Source organism: Mesitornis unicolor, unplaced genomic scaffold (genome assembly GCF_000695765.1).
Source record: "Mesitornis unicolor isolate BGI_N332 unplaced genomic scaffold, ASM69576v1 scaffold8661, whole genome shotgun sequence".
Lineage (NCBI taxonomy): Eukaryota > Metazoa > Chordata > Aves > Mesitornithiformes > Mesitornithidae > Mesitornis > Mesitornis unicolor.
Window position 1 is genome coordinate 79253 of NW_010164429.1, and position 20200 is coordinate 99452.

Consider the following 20200-nt stretch of genomic DNA (forward strand, 5'->3'; position numbering starts at 1 on the left):
TTTTTGAGTAAAGGGCTGAAGCATAAATAACATGTCTGAGAGAGAAATCCCCTGTTTCAGTACTTGAAATAGTGAATTCTGCAGTCGCAGTGATTCCATGACTGTAAATCCAGAGATAGCAAATGTGGAATCAAGTAAGAGCTGGAGGAGGTTACTGATTGCTATTTTCAGTATTCCACTTGTCCTGTGAGACAGACATCCACTGCAGAAAATGTAGCTATCGTATGATCTTCCTGAAGCAATGATACTTCTTGTTGTTCCATAAGTTTATGGAGCTTGTCTGAAACTTTAGACTTAGTTGTGAGTGCCTTTGAACTTCTGTAGCTATATGCTCTCATACTGCACGACATATTCACAAGTGTAATTCAGCTGCTGTGTGCCCTTCTAGGATTGCACAAAACACATACTGAATATGTTTGTTGAAGTTTGCATTTTAAAAGGTATTTGGGAGTTAAATGTTTGTAGTAGTCTGTGGTGGTTTTGTTTAATGATCCCTTACAGAGTTCTTAAAAACAATCACAAATGGTATCATAAGTACAAATACGTAATCTGAACTTGATTTATAATACATGACTATAATTCAGTAAGGTGTAAAGCATTTTGGGTGTATCTGAATTGCAGAGAATAAATTGGGTTAATCTTAATCTAAAGCATATCAAAACATCTCTACAGAATTAGATAATTGAATCACTTTCATAGCCTAAAGAGTTAAACCCCAATGGGAATTAAGAATTAAATGTTAAAAAAACCCAAACAACTAACCACCCCCAAAATGTGCACATAATTGGACTGTTTTTTTATTTTAGGTGACCTTTCCCGAATGTGTCAGGTGGATAACTATAGAGTTTGATACTCAGTGTGGCACTGCTCAGTCGGAAGATGTCCTTCGTTTACTGATTCCTGTCAGAATTGCACAGAGTCTGGGATTTGGACCAAAGCATGCTTCTGTTCATGAAAACCTCAATTCATGGATAGAACTGAAAAAGTTCTCTGGATCTTCAGGATGGCCTACCATGGTGTTGGTATTGCCAGGTAATAAATAGATACTGCAATAATTTCTAGTAATGTGAATTGTTAAAATAATGAAAGAGAGTTTGGTTTTTCTGCAGAATTACCTTAGAAAGCAAAGTTGGAAAAGTATCCATCCAAGCTGGCAAGAGTTCCTTATGAGCCATGGGTTGTACGTCATTGGATTATATTTATATTAGGTTTCTTGTTTGAAGTGTTTATCTGTGTGTTATTTATGGTTTTACTTTATATGTTAAATATAAAGCCTTGGTTTCATACATGCTCATGTAGAAGTAACATGCAAATAGAGGAGAAATATTTGTGGTTTGTTTTTTTTTCTTTTTAGTTATTTTATGTATCCTTTTACTTTCTATAAGGAAATGAAGCTCTTTTTTCTCTCGAGACTGCATCAGACTACGTGAAAGATGAAAAGGCATGTTTTTATGGTTTCAAATGTTATGCAATTGGATATGAATTTAGTCCAGGATCTGATGAGGTAAGGAAGAAGTGAAATGGCTACAATTGCTGCCCCTATTAATTCTTTCCTGTAAGGGCAGGGGTTTTGGTAAAATTATTTGTTTCCACTTCTAACTGAATAACATTAGCAAAATATTTTTAAATTAATTTCCTATACATTTTTAACATTTTTTTGTTACAGACATTATTTGTTTGGAATTTATAAATCTGCATATTATTAGAATGGCTTTTTGTTTGCTTTGGTTTTTTAATAACTGTGACAGTCTGCAAATCCATAGCATGATTTTATTTAGTATGTCGATGGGATATGAATTATTTAAAAATTCTAACCTAGTTTTCCATGTGAACGAGTATGTTTTTTGTATTGGGAAGTTCCCTTTCACTTTAACATTACAGAAGAAAGATAATTATCTTTCAGATCTTCTTATAGGCTGCCAGAACCATGGTAACCCGTTTATTAATACCCTTACACTGTTGAAATTGTTCTAAAATTTGGTAGTCTAGCACATGTCACAGTAAAACACGACAGTCTAGCTGTTTGGCAGGAGCAGTATCACTAAGAAATGTCAAACTGGAGCACATAATTAATATCTCTTAGGATAAAGCAGTGCCAGGGAAATGCATTCATTGTCCTAATTTTCTGAAACACTATTTTTGTTTTAAAATGTATTTCAATTTGAAGGGCATTATTCAGCTGGAGAAAGAATTGGCCAATTTAGGAGGATCATGTGCAGCAGCTTTGATGAAGAAGGATCTAGCGCTTCCTATTGGTAAGTCCTACTTCAAAAAACGTACTTTGTTATTCATTATTGAGTTTTCTAAATGAATACTATCTTTAAGTCTAAATGTTGCTTTCAGTTAGAGATGATAATACAAAAGTGTTTCTTAAAACTGAATTAATCAAACAAGATAATAAAGCGGTGGTGTTTTCCGCTTACACTGTTCTCTTCATGTGTGTATGGGGACGAGGGAAACCTGGTCATTTAAATCTGAACCAACTCACCCCATCCACAGGTAGTGTATCAGGGTACGAGCTATGTCCTACAGTTTCCTCGTGGTACTTCACAAATGTGCAGGTATCTTATTTGTATTTCTCTTTCACTGTTTTTTTTCCCCTGCACTCCACATGTTTCTGAATGAAAAATACCTGCAGCATTGAATAGTAAAATTTAAAATTGTTCAAAATTGGAAGTGATCATTGCATCTGTAGACTTTATAGCCTAAAATATTTCTGCTATAGTTTTTTTTCTTACAGTTAAAAAAAATAAATCACTTTTATAGCAGATGCAGCAAATACATTCACAGTAACACAAATGCAATTTAAAATTAAGGAAAAACAGGAGTTTATGAAAATTAATGGGTACAGATGTTGAATTAGAACTTTCTAATGATGCAGCCATATTCTGTGTAATAGCATTCCTCATAATTAACGTGTGTAGAAAAAAAAATAGTCTCATAATCTATAATACGATATCTTTTTTGATAATTTTAATTTAGAAGCAAAAAAAGTTCTCAAATATTGTTAACGAGACTGCAAGTGTGTATTAATGAGCAGGAGGGCATTGATCATTGTGCAGTTATAACCACAAAACCTAATTTGAATTTTTTAACACAATATTTTGCTTGTGTATTTGAATGTGCAAATTTCTTTCTTTCTTGTAAATGGGCATCTCATTTGCACTTGTAGGTCTGTATTTCTCTCTCAAAAGTACAGGCAATTCTATAGTTTAAATAGTGCCCTCTTCTGTTATCCCCCAAACAGCCACAGTAACTTCGTTTTGTTGACTTCCCTAGCACCCGTTTATCCTGCTGTTCTCCTGTGCAGGAAAAGAAGCTGAAATTGAAATGCTTCAAACTTAATTGCTCACATTTTCTAATACTTCTTACTTCTCTCTAGAGAGGCTTTTTTGTTTTGTAAAACAAGTAGGTGTTACAGATTGGCTTTGTATGCTTTCAGATAAAAGGAAGTTGAAATAAAACATGCAGTTAAGTTACCTGTCCAGTCTCAGCCAGCTATCAAAGTGGTTGTATGATCTGCAAGAGAGGAGGGGTAGGTGCTTTGCCTGTGAAGAGTTCCCTGATTACTGACGTGATTACAATTGGTTCGTCTGATTGTTCACCTAGTACCAACTCAGGGACTTCAGCCAAGCCTGTTAGTGTTGCTGGTAATATTACAAAGCCAGTGACAAACAGGCATCATGTGGGTGTGTTGTTTCCCTACAAGATCACTGGACCTTGTGAATAAAGAAAGCTGACAAATTATAGGCAGCTGTGGTTGTGTTTGCAGATGTAAACCACTGTGCAGCCTTTTTAAGATGGTTTTCAGTTGTCTGTAATTTTGCTTTATTCAAGTGTTTTGCTTGGTGTCTCACAAAAACACTGTGGCAGGAGAAGAGGTAGAATGTGCTTTTCCAGAGCAACATTTAAATGACTTGATAGCAAACTAGTTTTTTCTGCATTCTGGATAACGTATCTTCTACCTTTTGCTGCAAGTGAAATGGTGTCTTAAAAATGCTCTGTAACTGGCATTGCTCATCTGCAGAGCAGTATCTTATTCATGGAATGGAGTGTTCTTTAAAAAAACCTATATAATAATATAAAAGACTGTCTTGTAATGCATACACACAAGAAGGCCCTTTGTGTTAGACACTTCATACTTTATTGTATAATTTCTCCAATTTTACGTTTGTTCCGTGTGTGGATGTATACAGGCTAAAGAAAGTAGCCTAAGAATAAGGCTCACTCCAGAAAACAATTAGCAACTTAACTTACAGTGCCTGAACTTTGGCATTTAGAAGTTAGGTATCTGTATTTAAGCTAGTAGCTCTAACCTTCTTTTAAAGTTAATGGAGACATCTCCAGAGGATGGTTCATGTCATCTTAAGGTGAAGATGTAAAAAAAATTAATCAGCCAAAGGAGGATCCTGTTTGTCCTCCCTTTGCTAAGGAGCAATAATATAATAATTGTAATACCTAAGTCTGAGCTCATTATCTCATGCTTCACTGCCCAAAAGTATGTGAAGTAAATCCTGCTCCATTTCCCAGATACTCTATAGACCTCTGCATCCAACCTGGCAGTTTTAATGAAGGCAGTAAGAAATTTCATGAATGTGGCAGAATTTTAAGAAAAGGAAATAGGAAACACATGGTTGAAAATTCTCACCAGGTGCGTTTGTGGAAGGTTGTGCAAAAGGGCATCATAGGAGTAAAAAAAATTAAATTTACTTGTCTGGAAACTTTCTATCATGGAAGATAGAAAGAAACATTGAACTGACTGCATATCAGTTCATAGTTGTTACTGGCATCTTTGTAGGACCCTTCTGTCTTCAGCTTTATTTGTGTAATCTGTCTTGGTCTATTGACTTTAAGGAGGTTGTCCTTCACAAAGACCTTGCTTTTTAATAATTGTTGTAGTGGGTATACTCTGTATACAGGTAGCCAAATACCTGTATAAGGATTCCTCTAGAACCATTAGGAAAATAAATGTTTTGAAAGGATGTCAAGAAACCCTAGGGGTTTTTTGATCTGAAGGAAGATGGACCAAACAGTTATTCCTTTTTGTACTAGAAAAACTTTTACCTTTGAAAGTACACCCAATTACTATTTGAGTTACCATGTTCAAAAAGTCACACTTCTTCCTTGCCAGGTCTCCAAGACTCAAATTTAACATACTTCTTCCCAAGAAAGATCTGGTCTGTGACCAAGATTGAACTTCAAGAGCAATGTGGAATTGACTGGTGTATTTAACATAATTACTTTGTTTCAAATTTGGTAGAATTTATTTCTGAGAGTTTTTATTTATCTTTATTTCTTTGAATTTCAAAAATGCCTTAGGACTCGATTCTTCTCATTTTTCTTTTTCTCTTCATACTACTAGAATTGCCTGACATGTTTTTGAGAAATAGTAGAAATATAGTAACCATATCTGTTTTGCTTTGCTTTTCTGTTAAAAGACTGTGTTTGGCAATTCTGGTCACCCTGGAATCAGACTTTTGAGTTACATTTGTGAGAGAAATAATGTTATAATAGAGTGTATTTGAGGTTTGTTTTAGGAGGAATCAGAGTTTACAAAATCCTACAGAGTTTATCAGGTTTTCAAATACTGTTACTAGGGTAAGTTCTTAAAAGGGAGCAGCTGGTGCATACTCATAGGTACTGCTTCCCAGAAACTATCCTGACCTCCTAAAATATTTTTTCTGAAAGTATCTAGTCACATCCAAAGATTTGCCATACATACTGTCTTGGAGATAAGAATACAAGTTTTGTGTAATGTATATTATTTATTTGCTTGTGCACTGAACTACACAGTACTGCATGTTTGCTATGTAACTTGAAAATATTAATATTTCAACTCTTGGTTTAAAAGTTGAACGCATCATCTTGCAAACTTAAATTTTGTGATATAAAAGGCTTCACCAAACAGAATCGAATTTCACATTCCATCATATGTAGATAAACATCTGTACTATTAGGAAAAATTAGTTTATTTTTTGTTGTGAAAATAAGTTCTGTTTTCATAGCAGGTAATGAATTTGAGGAGGACCTTGAGATTCTTGAGGAGGCTGCTTTACAGGTATACCACTGCTTTCTTTTTTTTTTTCCCCATTGCAGCATACTTCAGCATTGAAACATTTTGACTCTTAGAGTTTAAAATCACCTTTAAGTTTTTTATAGTAAGAGGGAATGTGTCTTGTTATAAAACAGTTTAAGAAAGTCTTACAGAACTTTAGTATTTACATTAAACCTTTTTAAAAAATAAATCCGCTTAGAGAAAAATGCATTAGATACCACAGAGGAAGTTAGATGATCAAATATATTTCAAAATATATAAGTGTCTGGGTGAGGTTGCATGATTTAACAAATTTTAGATGTTACCAAAATTAATCCTCTGTTATTGCAGAAATAAAATCACTTTTTCAGTTGAATGGTAACATTTGTCAAGTCCCAAATAGTATAATTGCAGTTGTTCTGGATTGGTGATATGTTTTACTTTTTGTGATGGGAACTAATGCCAGTCAGTAGCTCCCTACTTGCAGCTCCTGGCTGAGGATGCACAGTGAAAAAGGAGTTTCCCCATTCTGTCTCTCTCTCCTAAATATCTTCAGGGCACCTATTTTGAAATTTAGTTGTCAGAGCACTTGCTGGAAAAACATATCAGTGCTGCAGTGTGACACCATTGCATAGGTCTTAGACTGCAGAACAGCCAACAGAAACAGTCCAGGAGGAATCAGATGTTCCTTGAAAGAAATATTTATATTTTTTTTTAGCAATTTGTTCATGGACCCACTGTGCTCTAGTTAAAAATGTGAGCTAGGAGTGGGCATGTGACTAATGGATTGCTTTTCACTTTTAGACCTGTCTGATAAGTATTTTATGCATCTTTCTGCCTTCCTTCCCTTCTTGCAAGGAAGGAATTTCTGTCTCACCCAAAAATATCTTTCTTAAGAGATCTGCCTTTCTGTAAGTTATATCTGTAGTCTTTTATTTTATTTTTTTTCTGAACATGCTCATTGGTCATGTTTTGAGGACAACTTTCTTCATTCTTCTCCTGGTTACAGTTCAGCAGTTTAGGATACTCTTAACATCAAAGTTCATGTTACCTTCTTGCAGAAATTCTCTCAACTCAAGCTCATTTATTCTCATTTGACATAAATTACTGGTTTATAGGCTGAACTCACTTTATTTAAAACTTTAATTAGAGCAAAGTTTATACACTCTTCTCCTACTTGAATGGGTTTCAGTACCCAAAATGTTTTTGCCAGTTGCACTATGAGAAAGTGCGTACATGTAAGATACTGAAAAGCTGTTTTGTTTCCATCTTTTTATGCCCACCCCAACCCCTGGAAAATAAAAGGTGTGCAAATCTCACTCCGGCATTCTTGGGAAAGGCTTGGCACTATCTCATTCACCAACCATTTTGGAAGCTCTTGAGGGAAATCTTCCACTGCAGGTACAAAGCAATGAGCAGTCATTTCTGGAGGATTTCATTGCTTGTGTACCAGGATCAAGTGGTGGACGACTTGCAAGGTAAAAAGTTTGTGTGCTGCATGAATAAACCCATTACTTTCTAGCTCTAAGGTTTAAGTTTTGCAATGAAATAGAAAATATTTAGTTATGTGTTAAATTTCAAAACCTGTGTGCTGTTGCTTGTCTGTGCAACTTGCTATAGAACCTATTTAAGCTACTTCAAGTATTAGTTAAGCAAAACTATTTGACTGTGTTGTTTCTATTAATATATTAGGTAAAGGCATTTAAGTATTCGTACCTTCTGAATCCTTTCTTAGCTGGAAGTCATGTTTATAGAGAATAAGAATTTTAAGTTTTGAGGGCCTATAAGAAATTTTAATATTAAGTGTTTTTCTTTGCTGTAGATGGCTTCAGCCAGATTCATATGCTGATCCTCAAAAGACATCACTGATTTTGAATAAGGATGACATTCGATGTGGTTGGCCAACTGTTATTACAGTACAAACAAAAGACCAGTATGGGGATGTTGTTCATGTTCCTAATATGAAGGTAATTATTGTCATCTTGACTGTTCTTATATACTTCATTGTGCCTTCTTTTAGTATTTGTTGTAGATATTCCACAGAATATCTACATAGATAGATACATATCTACATACATAGATACATACATCTAATATAGGATGGAAAGTGGCATTTGTAAATTCAGTGTAGTCAGACTTTCTTACCTCTATATCCACACAGTTATCAAATTCTGTGTTATGTCGACACCATTCATGCAACTTACAGCTTGTCTACAATGATCTACATGTGTGCAGCTCATGGAAATAATCAGTTGTAGGCAGCATTTGATGGTGATGATGTACAAGGTGACAAGAATACATTTTTAAAATTGTAAGCCAGGAAAAAGTATAGTAAACTGTGAACTGAATAAATGTGATGGAAAAAAGAATCATAAGCACATTGATGGACCATTTTCTTCCCCTTGCTCTGTTTCAAATATTTGGAAGTTCCTGTAATCTTTCGTTGTTGTTAAAAGTACTGCAAAGGAAGTGTTCATGACAGCCTCTTGCAGGCTTTGGAGTTATACCTATGGGGTTTGTATAAAAACTGTCTGCTTGATTTGAAGTAGTGAAGCATGCAAGCAAAACAAGTTGGACACAGTGTTTTTCACATAGTTTTAATAAATGTGGTTACATCTATGTTTTAATGCCTGTTATTACCATGAAGTAGTACAATTTTTTTCAAGACTTGCTTTTGTTCAAGCCCAAGAGCAGATGGAAGTACCTTATACGGAAGCACAATTCCTATCATAAGAACTCCCAAATCTATTCTTTGTATTGGATCTGATAATCAAAAGATATCTTATAGTGAGCTGTAAACTCGCTAATGTACAGTGATTCTACAACAGCGGCTCAAGAATCAGTTTATTCACAAACACAGCTTGAGTGAAATTTAAATGTGTGGTTACTGACTTAAATTTGTGACAGAGGAAGCCAAACTTTTTCAGTAGTAATTTTAATTCTTCTATCAGTCAGGAAAAGGATATATCAAAGTATATGTATCAAAATTGTTGCTGGATTTCTTATTTTATTACTTTTATTTCTTCAGGAATGTATTAGATTGACAGAAATCTTAATTTAATGTAATCATTCTGTTGGAATAATTCAGTGTGCAATGTGCTGATGTAACTTCCAGTAAATTAAAACAGCATCTGAAATGCGCAGCAGTTAAACAGACTTCATTGCAGATTTAGGATGAATAACAAGTAAAGTTATTTTCCAGTCTGCTCTTCCTTAGAAAACTAAGAGAGCTGACAATGAAGGTCTGTGGTACCTCTGGAAAAAAAAAAGTCAGTTAAAATGTGCATTAAAAAGCACAGTGTAAATGTACAGTGCTGATATCGTGAGGTGGCTGCCAAGGTCCAATCTGGCCACTGCTGATCCAGATCTTGTAGGCTCTGATGACTCACTCTGAAACCCATGCACTCATTTGGAAGGCTCTCTTCCCTACTTCATAGCATTTTCTATTGTGGGAAAGCTTAGCTAGGTGTCTCAGACTACATGCTGCTTCCCAGGGAGTACTCTGGGACTGGTAGAACTGACACTTGCCCTTAATAGTCATGGGTCAAGTCAATTGGCTGCCCCTCTGTTGTACATCAGAGGGGCTATGCTTGGTTTTGCAAAGTGTTATGTGTAGACACATGGGCTTTTGGCACAGCTGGATTTATAGTGAGTGCTTTTGAGCACTCTTTTGCTGTACCTTTTCAGATCTAAAAGAATGTGTGGGTTTGTTTTCTCTCGAAGTCATCTTCTGTATTCAATGTCTTATTGCAGGTAGAAGTGAAAGCTATTCCTGTTTCTCAGAAGAAAACATCTTTGCAACAAGAACAAGTTAAGAAGGTGCAGCGGATACCAGGGAGTCCTGCAACAGCTGCTTCCCCCAGCAATGATATGACCTTTGGAGGACTTCCTTCACCAAAGCTTGATTCTTCCTATGAGCCAATGATAGTAAAAGAAGCTCGATATATTGCTATTACAATGATGAAGGTAAAATACTGTCATTTTAGCAATATAGCTATGAAATTCAGCATTAAAAGTGTGTAAAGGTTTGCAAAGGAGAAACAAAAATATGTGTTTCAATTTGGTCACAATCTAAAACTGCATTAATTAATGTACTTTGATTATATTTAAGTTCAGCAGAAAACTAAGTACACCAAAAGGGCTAATTGTCTGAACTCTGAAGAATTTAAATTAGAATTAAATGATACTGATTTACAAACTAGTCTGAATCACTCAGGAGAAATGTAAACAGCTATTAAAAGGTAGTGGGGGGGCAAAGTCAAACTTGTATATACAAATAGGGTTGGAGTGCTGCAGTGAACCTATATTACAAACTATAATTGTTGAACGTAGGATAAAAATCAGAGCTCAGCATAATGTAAAGACCATACAAATGATTTGTGTGTCATTATATAAATATTAAACAGCATCTGTTGAAGTTAGCCACTCTCAGATGGGTCAGCTCAGAGACTTTGCCAGGAACAGTTTTTAAAGAGGTGAAAACTACTTAGAATTGATTTGAGTGTATTTTAGAACCTGCAATAAATTTCCATATATGTAACATCTTGACCCAGTTAAGAGATGTGACATGATGTGTATAGCTAGCAGTTGGACAACTTCCTGAGACTTGATTAATCAAGAGTTAGAGAAGGATAAGACTTAGTATATATCAGTATAGATTTATGGTGGGCAGAAAGCAGCAAACTAGCATGTTTTAGAAAATAGGTGTTTATAAATAGTGCAACTGGTTGCTAAATAGTGCATTAAGGGATCAATGAAAGAACTACAAAGTCAATGTGGTATACAACAAATTGTTTAAAATCTTGTTAAATCACATGTGGAAAAGATATTTTCTACCAGGGAGTGTGTATCAGGGAGACAAGTGTGATTGGCTTTGGGGTACTGCAGAGATCACATCTTGGCTTGATGCTGCTTGGTAATTTTACCAGTGACTTGAAGTGGGAAAAATTACATTGTTTATTCCAAGTTGGAACCTAGATGGGATTTCTGATAAACCACTGTTTACAGGTGCCTGCCGCACCTTGCATTGCTTTAGTTACTTTGGAATAAGTGATGGTAGAGCAAGTGCAAGGTTTCCAGAAATTAATTTCTAGATTATATGGACCCTTTGAGTGAGAAATGCTGTATAATTGCTAGTTAAAGTGTAATCATATTTGAATAAGGCTAAGATAAAATGAAAACACAAGTATTCATTTAAAGTCATCTTAGTAGATAATAACTACAAATTTTTGTCGAGATAAAAGTAAAAAAGTAAAAGACACACGCCAAGGTAAAATACAAAATGTGTGTGTCTTGTCTTGTTGAAAGATGTGTGACATCTATATTTAACACCTTTTTGGGAAATCTTCTAGAGGTTTCTTTCAGATTAAGGCTTTTCCATCCAAAACTTTCTTTTATTATTATTATTCTTCAAAAGAGAGCTGATATTTGCTGCTTAAATTATGGACTGTGTGACATTCTGGGAAATGCAGATGTTACCTGCTGTGTTTGATGAGCTTGTTAACGACTTTGGTGATTCCAGAAAGTGTGAACATTCTCTTCTGCCCTCCATGCATTACTGAGTGCACTCATTTAATTGTAAAATGCAGATGTCCCTTGACCTTTTCAGTTTGTACCAGCCTACATCTTGTATCAGGACACGATAGAAACATCCAAACATTATTAGAAACTCTAGCTTCTCACTTGGTGACAATAAATTATTAGAAGTATGGGGGACTGATACCCAAAACTATATTCTTGTATAGTGTCTCAGAATGGCTGATCTGTGTGTATGTTCAAATGTTCTTATGCCACCTCATTCTCCCTTCATTTGGATTTAACATGGGAATCTGGTAACTCAGCAACCATTGCAGTCCAGAGAGATTCTTGCTGAGGTACCTCATGCAGTGCTTGCTGTTCTGATATTACTGTTATTTACTTCTTATGGGGCTTTTCAGTGCAGGCGTTTTAAAAGAAACTGAAAGTGAACTAGGTTTTTTTTTTGTGGTGGAAATCAGTGGAAATATCACTTCAATGTAAAGGGAATTTCTTCACTTTTAGTAGAAAGAGGATCCAAAAGTCCATTGATAAATCCACTGGGCTAGTTTGCAGTTTTTCTCCTGCAACATGTTGTTAACATTGTTGTTAGAATAGCTATCTTTTATCATCTAAATAATGGAAATTTGAAGAGAAAGTCAAGATTTTTTTTTCATGTATGTATATTTATGTCTGTGCTTCTGTGTTTTGTAACTTGTTTCTAGTTCCCTGATCAGTGCTTCTGGTGAGTGTAAAGTCAGTTTAGTGTGTTCTTTGAGAAAATACTCTGCTTTCTTTTATTCATGACTGTAGTATAATTGATAACTGTTGATTTTATGTTTCTTGAATTTAATCTGTTTATAGGCATATGAAAATTATTCTTTTGAAGAGCTACGCTTTGCTTCACCAACACCAAAGAGGTAAACATTAAAAATTTACTTTTTAACAGGGTCTTGCATTAACATGTCCTGTCATTTCTGCTTACACCCAGATTCACAAACCTTGACTTTTGGTAAATCTTGTCTAAGAGTAGAAGCACTACGAAAATAATGTAGTTTTATATTTTTTTCTTAACTTTAGAAATTTTGATTAAAATCCTTCATTCTGAATTTATCCAATGGTGGTTCCTTGTTTGTATGATCTACTGTCTGCATGTGTTCTTTCATCATTTGCTATAAGTAAATATTGCCTAGAGGCTTAGAACTTCATCATATGTAATACAGGGTTACTGGATGGGGAAAAATGGTATTTAAATGATCTGATTAAAAAAAAGAAGAATTATTTCCAAACTAAGTATTACAGATTATTTCCAAGAAGACAATAATTGTTTTATCATGACAATTGTTTTTGTTTGTGCCTAGACCCAGTGAAAACATGTTGATCAGAGTCAATAATGATGGTACATACTGTGCAAACTGGACTCCTGGAGCTGTTGGTCTCTATACCATTCATGTTACTATAGATAGCATTGAAATAGGTACTTAATTTTCACTATGCTTAAGCATAAATTTGTATTGTATCCACTTTGTATACTGATAAATGTTTTTCTTGGTGCACATAAGATTTATTATTCAAGTTCATGCAAAACTTGGCTCCCAATGGTAGTAGTGGTATTGAAGGCATTGAAGTTTGAATAGGAGGGTTTAAGTGAGTTTGCCAGTACCAGCAAAGAGTACCAGTACTCTTTCCTCCTACTGTACACCACCTTTTGTAAATACAGAAAGTGATACTCATAAATACAAACACACATAATTCACATTGGATTGGAATGGGATACTCAGTTTTGTGTGTTACCTACAGTAGATAAGATTTATGAAAGTTCATTATTAATGGTTGTCTTTGTTTCTCAAACAGGAACGTTTTTCTTCACAGCAGCCTCCAGTGCACTCAATTGTGTTTCTTCAATTTACCATCCCTGGAAACAAACTTTACACTATATTTTAAATCAGCTGCTGTTACATTTTTACACAAATTATATCATCCTCATTCTTTGTGTAGGGTTAACTTCTAGAAATGCTAGAATAGTTGTTCACCTTAGTTATTAAACAGTTGTGACTATACTCCAATACTTATCTATGCCATTTTTCTTCAATGGAACTTCTGTTCTGGTTCAATCATAATATCTTACTGTCCCCTCTCATACTTTCATGTACCCATGCTTGACTCATAATTCTGTCAGCTTTTAACTGCTTATTAAATACTGGTAGCACTTAGTTTCCTTTCTGGTTCAAACCTTTTATGTTCTTGATACATCTAGATTCCATCTGTTATTTCCAAGCTTGTTTAAAAGAATGTTACTGAAGCCACCAGTTTTTATCACTAGGTCTGGCTGTTGCTTTTCGAGTTGTTACTCCTGAAAGGTTCACCCTGTAAAAAGAAACAAAGAAATGAAAAGCTCTACTGAGGCCATTATTTTGTAGTTGGCTTTAACAGTGATTGCTGAGACAATTTCTTTTAAGGTTATTACTCAAGGTTATATCCATCTAAGTTTGAACTGTTTCTTTAAATGTATTTTTCTTTACAGTCTGAGAATGTTACTGTGTTGAGATATTTTCATACACCTTCTGGTTTTATAACAGTATTGATAATTAAAGATGCTGGCTATTTACACTATAGGCCTTTTCTGACTGTGAAAGATGGCTTTTGAGGCTCTTATCTGTTTCTCACATTCTGCAGTTAGCGTCTGCAGCAGTACAGCGTGCATACACTATTCACTCTCCAGAAGCTTTCACTTACCCCCCTCAAACATTAAGTTCTTCTGTGTTCACCATTCCTTGAAACATACCCCTACAGATACTATTAGGGTACAAAAATTCTCTAATAGTGCTGCGTAAACAAGGTGTGACAGATACCTGATAACAACATGAAATTATATATCTGTACATTTACACACATGAAGATACAAATGTTGAGAAAATAATACCTTGCACCACAAAGCAACTCCAAGTGTTGTTTATGGCAGACAGATAAGTGAGTGGTGATTTTGTCTATGTGTGGTAGCACAGATAAACTGTATTTACTGTCTGACTGATTTTTATCCCTTTATTTTTTTTTAAACTTAGTCTTTGTTTGCTTATAGATGCTGGACTAGAAGTGAAAGTAAAAGATCCTCCAAAGGGAATGATACCTCCTGGAACCCAACTTATTAAGCCAAAAGCAGAACCTCAGCCTAACAAGGTTTGGAGAACTGAAAAAAAAAATAAAAAAATAGATAGTTATATTTGGGTGGGATTATTTTTTTTTAAATGCCTACTTTATCATTTTATAGTGGTGCAGGACTAAAGGATATTTGCAAATCACTTTAATGGGCTGAATGGAATGAAATTAATATACTGGATAAAATTAAAGAGATTAATTCCCTTTTCTTTCTGTCTATCCATTAATAAAACTGCTAGAAGGTCTACAGAAACTGCCTTAGTCTTGGCTTGTCATACAAGTCACCAGACTGTGTTCTGCACTTTATCAATTCTTTTTCTTTGATACTGTTCTATGCAGTTAATTGTACAAAGGGCTTTATGAAGATTTTTTTGTTTTGTTTTGTGATAAGGATTGATCTTCAGTCAATATAAAATCCAAATTTAGTTTCTTTAGTGATATCTTCCTTTCTTCAAATATAATTATTTTATTTTTTAAAGTTATCTTTTCTGTAGCTTTTGATTTCCCTATTTCATCTTATCATTCCACCCTGAAGGACTGAAGTATACACAAATAACAGAGGAAAGCTGAAAGGTGGTGTCGTGGTGCTATAAGGAAAATGACCAGATGAGGGAACAATCTTTCACTTCCTCTTAGATGCAAAGAAAGAGATATGAAATGAGGCACTGAATCTTTTTTCATGGAATAAACCTGTATGGAATGTGGAATTCTGAAATACCACAAGGTTATCCTTGCCTGTCTTACTGCACCTGCAAAGGTGGCTGAGAAATACTTGGTTACAAAAAGGATTAAATGTTTGCTAACTTCTTACCTGTACTGTGTGTCCCAATTTATTTGTTTTCCAGCTTTCTGAATAATCTAGAGACAGTAACTTTGTACGGTTCCCTAGTCTGTAAGTGCATCCAGTGTCTGCTTCTGCCACTAACAAAATTCTTTCTCCTCCACCTGCACCTTAAAACAAAAATAACTAATTTACCTTTCGTTTCTACACTTCTTTTTTTAATCCCTCATGGCTTTTTTTTTTTCTCCCCACAGACACTTTTAGGCTTTCTCCCTTCTCTTGGAAGGAGAGGAGTTACTGGTTACTTCACTGTCTTAATTAAAACTCACAGTTCCTACTGGATGATACTCATCTCACAGAACTTTGAGTTATCTCCATCCAAGCTTATCGTCATGTGTGTTGTTTACTGTCACCAAAGTGAGAGACGTCTGGTCTAAGATGAGATAAATTGCTGGGTGGAATTGCTGTTTTTCTCAGTTATTACAGTGGAAATTGAGGTGACTGGTTCATGCATAGTAGCTACAGTTTGTCAAGTAACAGTCTTCATGGCAGTTAAAAATAATTGACAAAAGTTAAGCCTCTGGTGTTATGAGGCATTACCTAGTGATTAATCATCTCCCTGTGTTGTTCTGCTTGCATGTCCTGTTTCTGGTTCCAAGTTGTAGTCTCTTTGAAAGAGAAGCCATCTTTCTGTCCTGTATGTAGTGTCTGCAGACCCTGTTGTAAAAATACATTAGACTTTTCGTGGTAAATCATTTTATCAGTCTTCTTTCTTCTGTGTCATAATAAATCGTCTAATAAACCAGGTTAGAATAATTCTTTGTGTAAGAACAGCAGTACTATCCATAATACTGAAAGGTAATTATTGCACTGTGCTCCATGCTTCTGAAGCCAAGAATGCAAACTAGACATGTATCAGTCAGAGACAGTGCAATATACCAAAACCTGTTTTGCTGAGGAAAAAGGTGTTAGTTGAGCCCTAGAAGCTTCTTCCACTTCTTTGTCAGTGTCGTGGTTTAGGGCTGGGCCGGCCACTAAATCCTGAACAGATGCTCTCTATTAACCCCTCTACCCTCCCCAGAAGGGAAGAGTAAAGAGAATAAGGGAGAGAGACTTTACGGGTTGGAAAATAAACTAACAGATTTTAATGAAACAATAATACTAATACTACAGAATAATATTGTAAATATGAAAATAATGAAATATATACAAATATGTACAAATATATATATATATTAAACCAATATAAAATCCTCCCCCCAATGACGAATATGTCACCAGAGGCTCTGCAGAGCCGGGCACTGGAAAAGTCCCAGACCAAACTCAGTAGCAGGTGGGAGCAGGATGCAGGACACACAAATCAGGATCAGCGGCAGATGAACGAGCAGGATTCTGCTCAGGCCTTGGCCTCTGCAGGATCGAGATGGATGGAAGGGTCGAGATGGAAGGAATGGTGGAAAGGGCAAAAAAAGGGTGAGACCCTCGTGATCTCTCAGTTTTTATACCGAGTATGACGTATGTGGGATGGAATACCTCATTGGTCAGTTTTGGGTCCGCTTCTCCCCCCGTAGGTGCAGACACAGCACCCAGGATGAGACAACTGACCTTGAGCATATCTTCTAGCAGCGCTGTTTGGGAAAACATGCTGCCAGTTTTCAGCAAGTTCAGTCACTTAAAAGAGACTGAGCTGAAAAGTAAAATCACTAAATAGAAAATTAGTTCTGTTTAGCTCAAACCAGGACAGTCAGCTCTAAATTTCAGATAGTTATAACCACAGGACACTAACAGTGCTTTCTCAGTGGTGATCTGTTCTCAGCTAGAAACACGAAAATATTCTCCTTGAGGGAGTGGAAGGTTCCAATTTTGTAGTCAAACCTAACTTGAATCGCAGGTTTAAAATGGATACTATGTTATGATTTTGTGTTGATGGAACAAGTAGCTAGCACTAAAAACACTAAACCCAAGAGTTCTGGGCAGGAGGTAGATTTTTGCATCCCTTCATAGAAGGTTAACTCCTCTTGTTAAGGTTGCTTTATCCTATACATCACACCTTTCTGTGCTGAGAGGTGTCCCTTTGTTTACATTCACTAAAAGAAGTCACAGCAGCAAAGCCTTTGAAAACTGCTGTACACTGTAAGGGAGATGTACAAGGTGGCCAACGGCGTCCTGGCTTCTTTCAGAAACAGTCTGACCAGTAGGACCAGGGAAGTGATTGTACGCCTGTACTCAGCACTGGTGGGGCTGCATCTTGAATACTGTGTTCGGTTTTGGGCCCCTCACTACAAGAAGGACATTGAGGTGTTGCAGTGTGTCCAGAGATCAGCAGCAAAGTTGTTGAAGGATCTGGAGCACAAGTCTTATGAGAAGCAGCTGGGGGAACTGGGCTGGTTTAGTCTGAACAAAAAGGAGGCTGAGAAGGAGACCTCTCTACAACTGTCTGCAAACACTGTCTGTCTACAGCTGTCTACAAATGGCCTCAAGTTGTGTCAGGGGAGGTTTAGATTAGACAATAGGAAAAAAATTTCAACACAAATGCTTTGTCAAGCATTGGAATGGGCTGCCAAGAGAAATGGTGGTGTCACCTGGAGGTGTTTAGAAGATGGGTAGATGTGGTGCTTTGAGGCATGGTTTAGTGATGGAGTTGGCAGTGCTAGGTTAATGGTTGGACTTGGTGGTCTTAAAGGTCTTTTCCAACCTAAAAGCGATTGTATGATTCTGTGACATTAACTGATATGCCTTTCTGCAGTAGTCACTTGTTTTAGTCGAAGTCCAGTTTGTGTATGCTCTGTGGAAGAATTGACTACGAGGGTGTTACAGGACAGTTATGAACCGTTGTGCCATAGAAAAATATTCAAAGCGAAGAGGTGCTGTATCAGAAAGAAGACTTGGACAATTAAGTTTTTAATGATGGTCAGAAATGAGCATAAGACTTTTCATCTGGTTTTTGTTTTATTGTCTGTCCATTGCTCTGGTCCCTAAACAGTCTGTATGTAGTTACAGCTTGAACTCTTCCATTAACTAGTTAGCTGCTACAAAGCAGAAAAATGCTGTCTTCAGGCCTGTGCATATCCAAATATTGTGTGTTAGTTCTTCCTCTAAATTCAAGTTTTTAATTTAAGTTCTAGTCAACTCGTTCTATCATTTTCTGAAGTAACATTTTTGGGTAATAGTTCAGGGACCCCTAATTTGTAAGGCTTTGTATATAGGTTTGTCTGTTTTGAGAATGATGTCAGCAGTGATTCAGCTTTATATTCTTATAATGGTTTTTGAAGTCTTAGTTTTGCTTGTTGAAAGAAATCTGAATCCTTGGAGTAACAGGATTGCCAGTAAACTAAACCTTGCACATTTTGGAGTAAGTTACATTTCAAATTCTTTATATGCTTCTGTTTTTAGTTTAGTTTTGTTTGATTGTTTTTTAAATCAGTTTTAAAATAAATACAATTTCTTAAATTCTCTAGGGGATAAAAAATAATTAATGCACTTACCTATTACCTTATCTTGAGTTTATTCTTTCTTTATCATTCTGTGCTTTATGTTAAGTTAAAGACTGAATTCATACTTCAGTTAATATTTTTTTCAGTTTTATGTGTGGAGCTTGAAAATAACCTTCCAATAAAAAGGTTTTATACCACATGCATAGAATATTTGCACTAGCTAAAATCAGAAACCAAAAAGACGGCTGAAGTCTGTGGGACAAGTGCCTGATAATGTGTTTATAATGGTGACAAAATGGTAGTGAATAACAACTGGGAGACTTGGGAGGGCTGTAGTAAGTCAAATTAGTAACAAGGGACATCTGGTCTAACTTTCCTATGAAAAAGGGAGAAACTATTGAAATAACTATGTGAAAAATAAAATAACAAGTGGAAAGATCTGTTCTTTTTCTATTTTTCAATGGTTATTTAAACTCTTTAGCTAAGAAAAATATCAACATTTCGGCCAAAAAGCTGACTAAATGGAATGTTACAGTAGCGCAAATATGCTGCTTATTGTGGGGGGGGTTGGACTAGTTGACCTTTAAAGGTCCCTTCCAACCCAGATCATTCTATGATTCTGTGAAATAAGAACTGGTAATCCCAGTTAATTTTCAGTCACAGGCAAAACCCTTGAAACTTTGAAGAATTAATAAAATGGAGGGGAGAGAGGCAGTTAAAAGAGTCGGAAGTTTGTACTGAATATTGTGTGGTATAACAGAGATCTTTCCAGTACTGAGTCAACGCACTTTTAGGGTTTTTTGAACGTTAGGATTTTATTTGTTATATAAAAAAGTGAAATTATACTCAGCAGCCATGGGAAACTAGCAACAAACTGTAACTCTAATTCTGCCATCTCGTCGCTAGCATTTCGGAATCTGTTAAACCTGTTTCTTTTTACTCTGAGAGCTCTGTTCCAATTTTTTCTTCCTTACTATCTTTCTTTGCTTCTCTTAGGTTCGCAAATTTGTGGCCAAGGACAGTGCAGGGCTTCGTATCCGTAGCCACCCTTCCCTTCAGAGTGAGCAAATAGGCATAGTGAAAGTCAATGGATCCATCACTTTCATTGACGAGGTAATTAATAAGACATTTCTGTTGAAAATTTGGCTAAGATGTAAAGCTAATTCATGCAAATGTTTTTTTTTAATGTTTAGATGTTGACATAAACAGCTTAAGAACACGAGTGTAAATTGCAAAAACCTCAATATTTACTAATTTAATATTTCAGCCTGTCATTTCTTT

The 20200-nt window shown here is 35.7% G+C and overlaps 1 protein-coding gene across 1 annotated transcript in view; it reads left to right on the forward strand.

The window, feature by feature from the left end:
• Positions 1-20200, forward strand: part of MYCBP2 (MYC binding protein 2, E3 ubiquitin protein ligase) — a gene marked incomplete at its 5' end in the record, with an annotated part of 156400 nt that overhangs the window by 76560 nt on the left and 59640 nt on the right. Inside the window, 11 exon segments of the mRNA XM_010194319.1 lie at positions 807-1032; positions 1386-1504; positions 2168-2255; positions 6009-6058; positions 7340-7512; positions 7857-8001; positions 9788-10000; positions 12413-12468; positions 12910-13025; positions 14628-14725; positions 19916-20032. Coding sequence (XP_010192621.1) covers positions 807-1032; positions 1386-1504; positions 2168-2255; positions 6009-6058; positions 7340-7512; positions 7857-8001; positions 9788-10000; positions 12413-12468; positions 12910-13025; positions 14628-14725; positions 19916-20032 — 1401 coding nt within the window.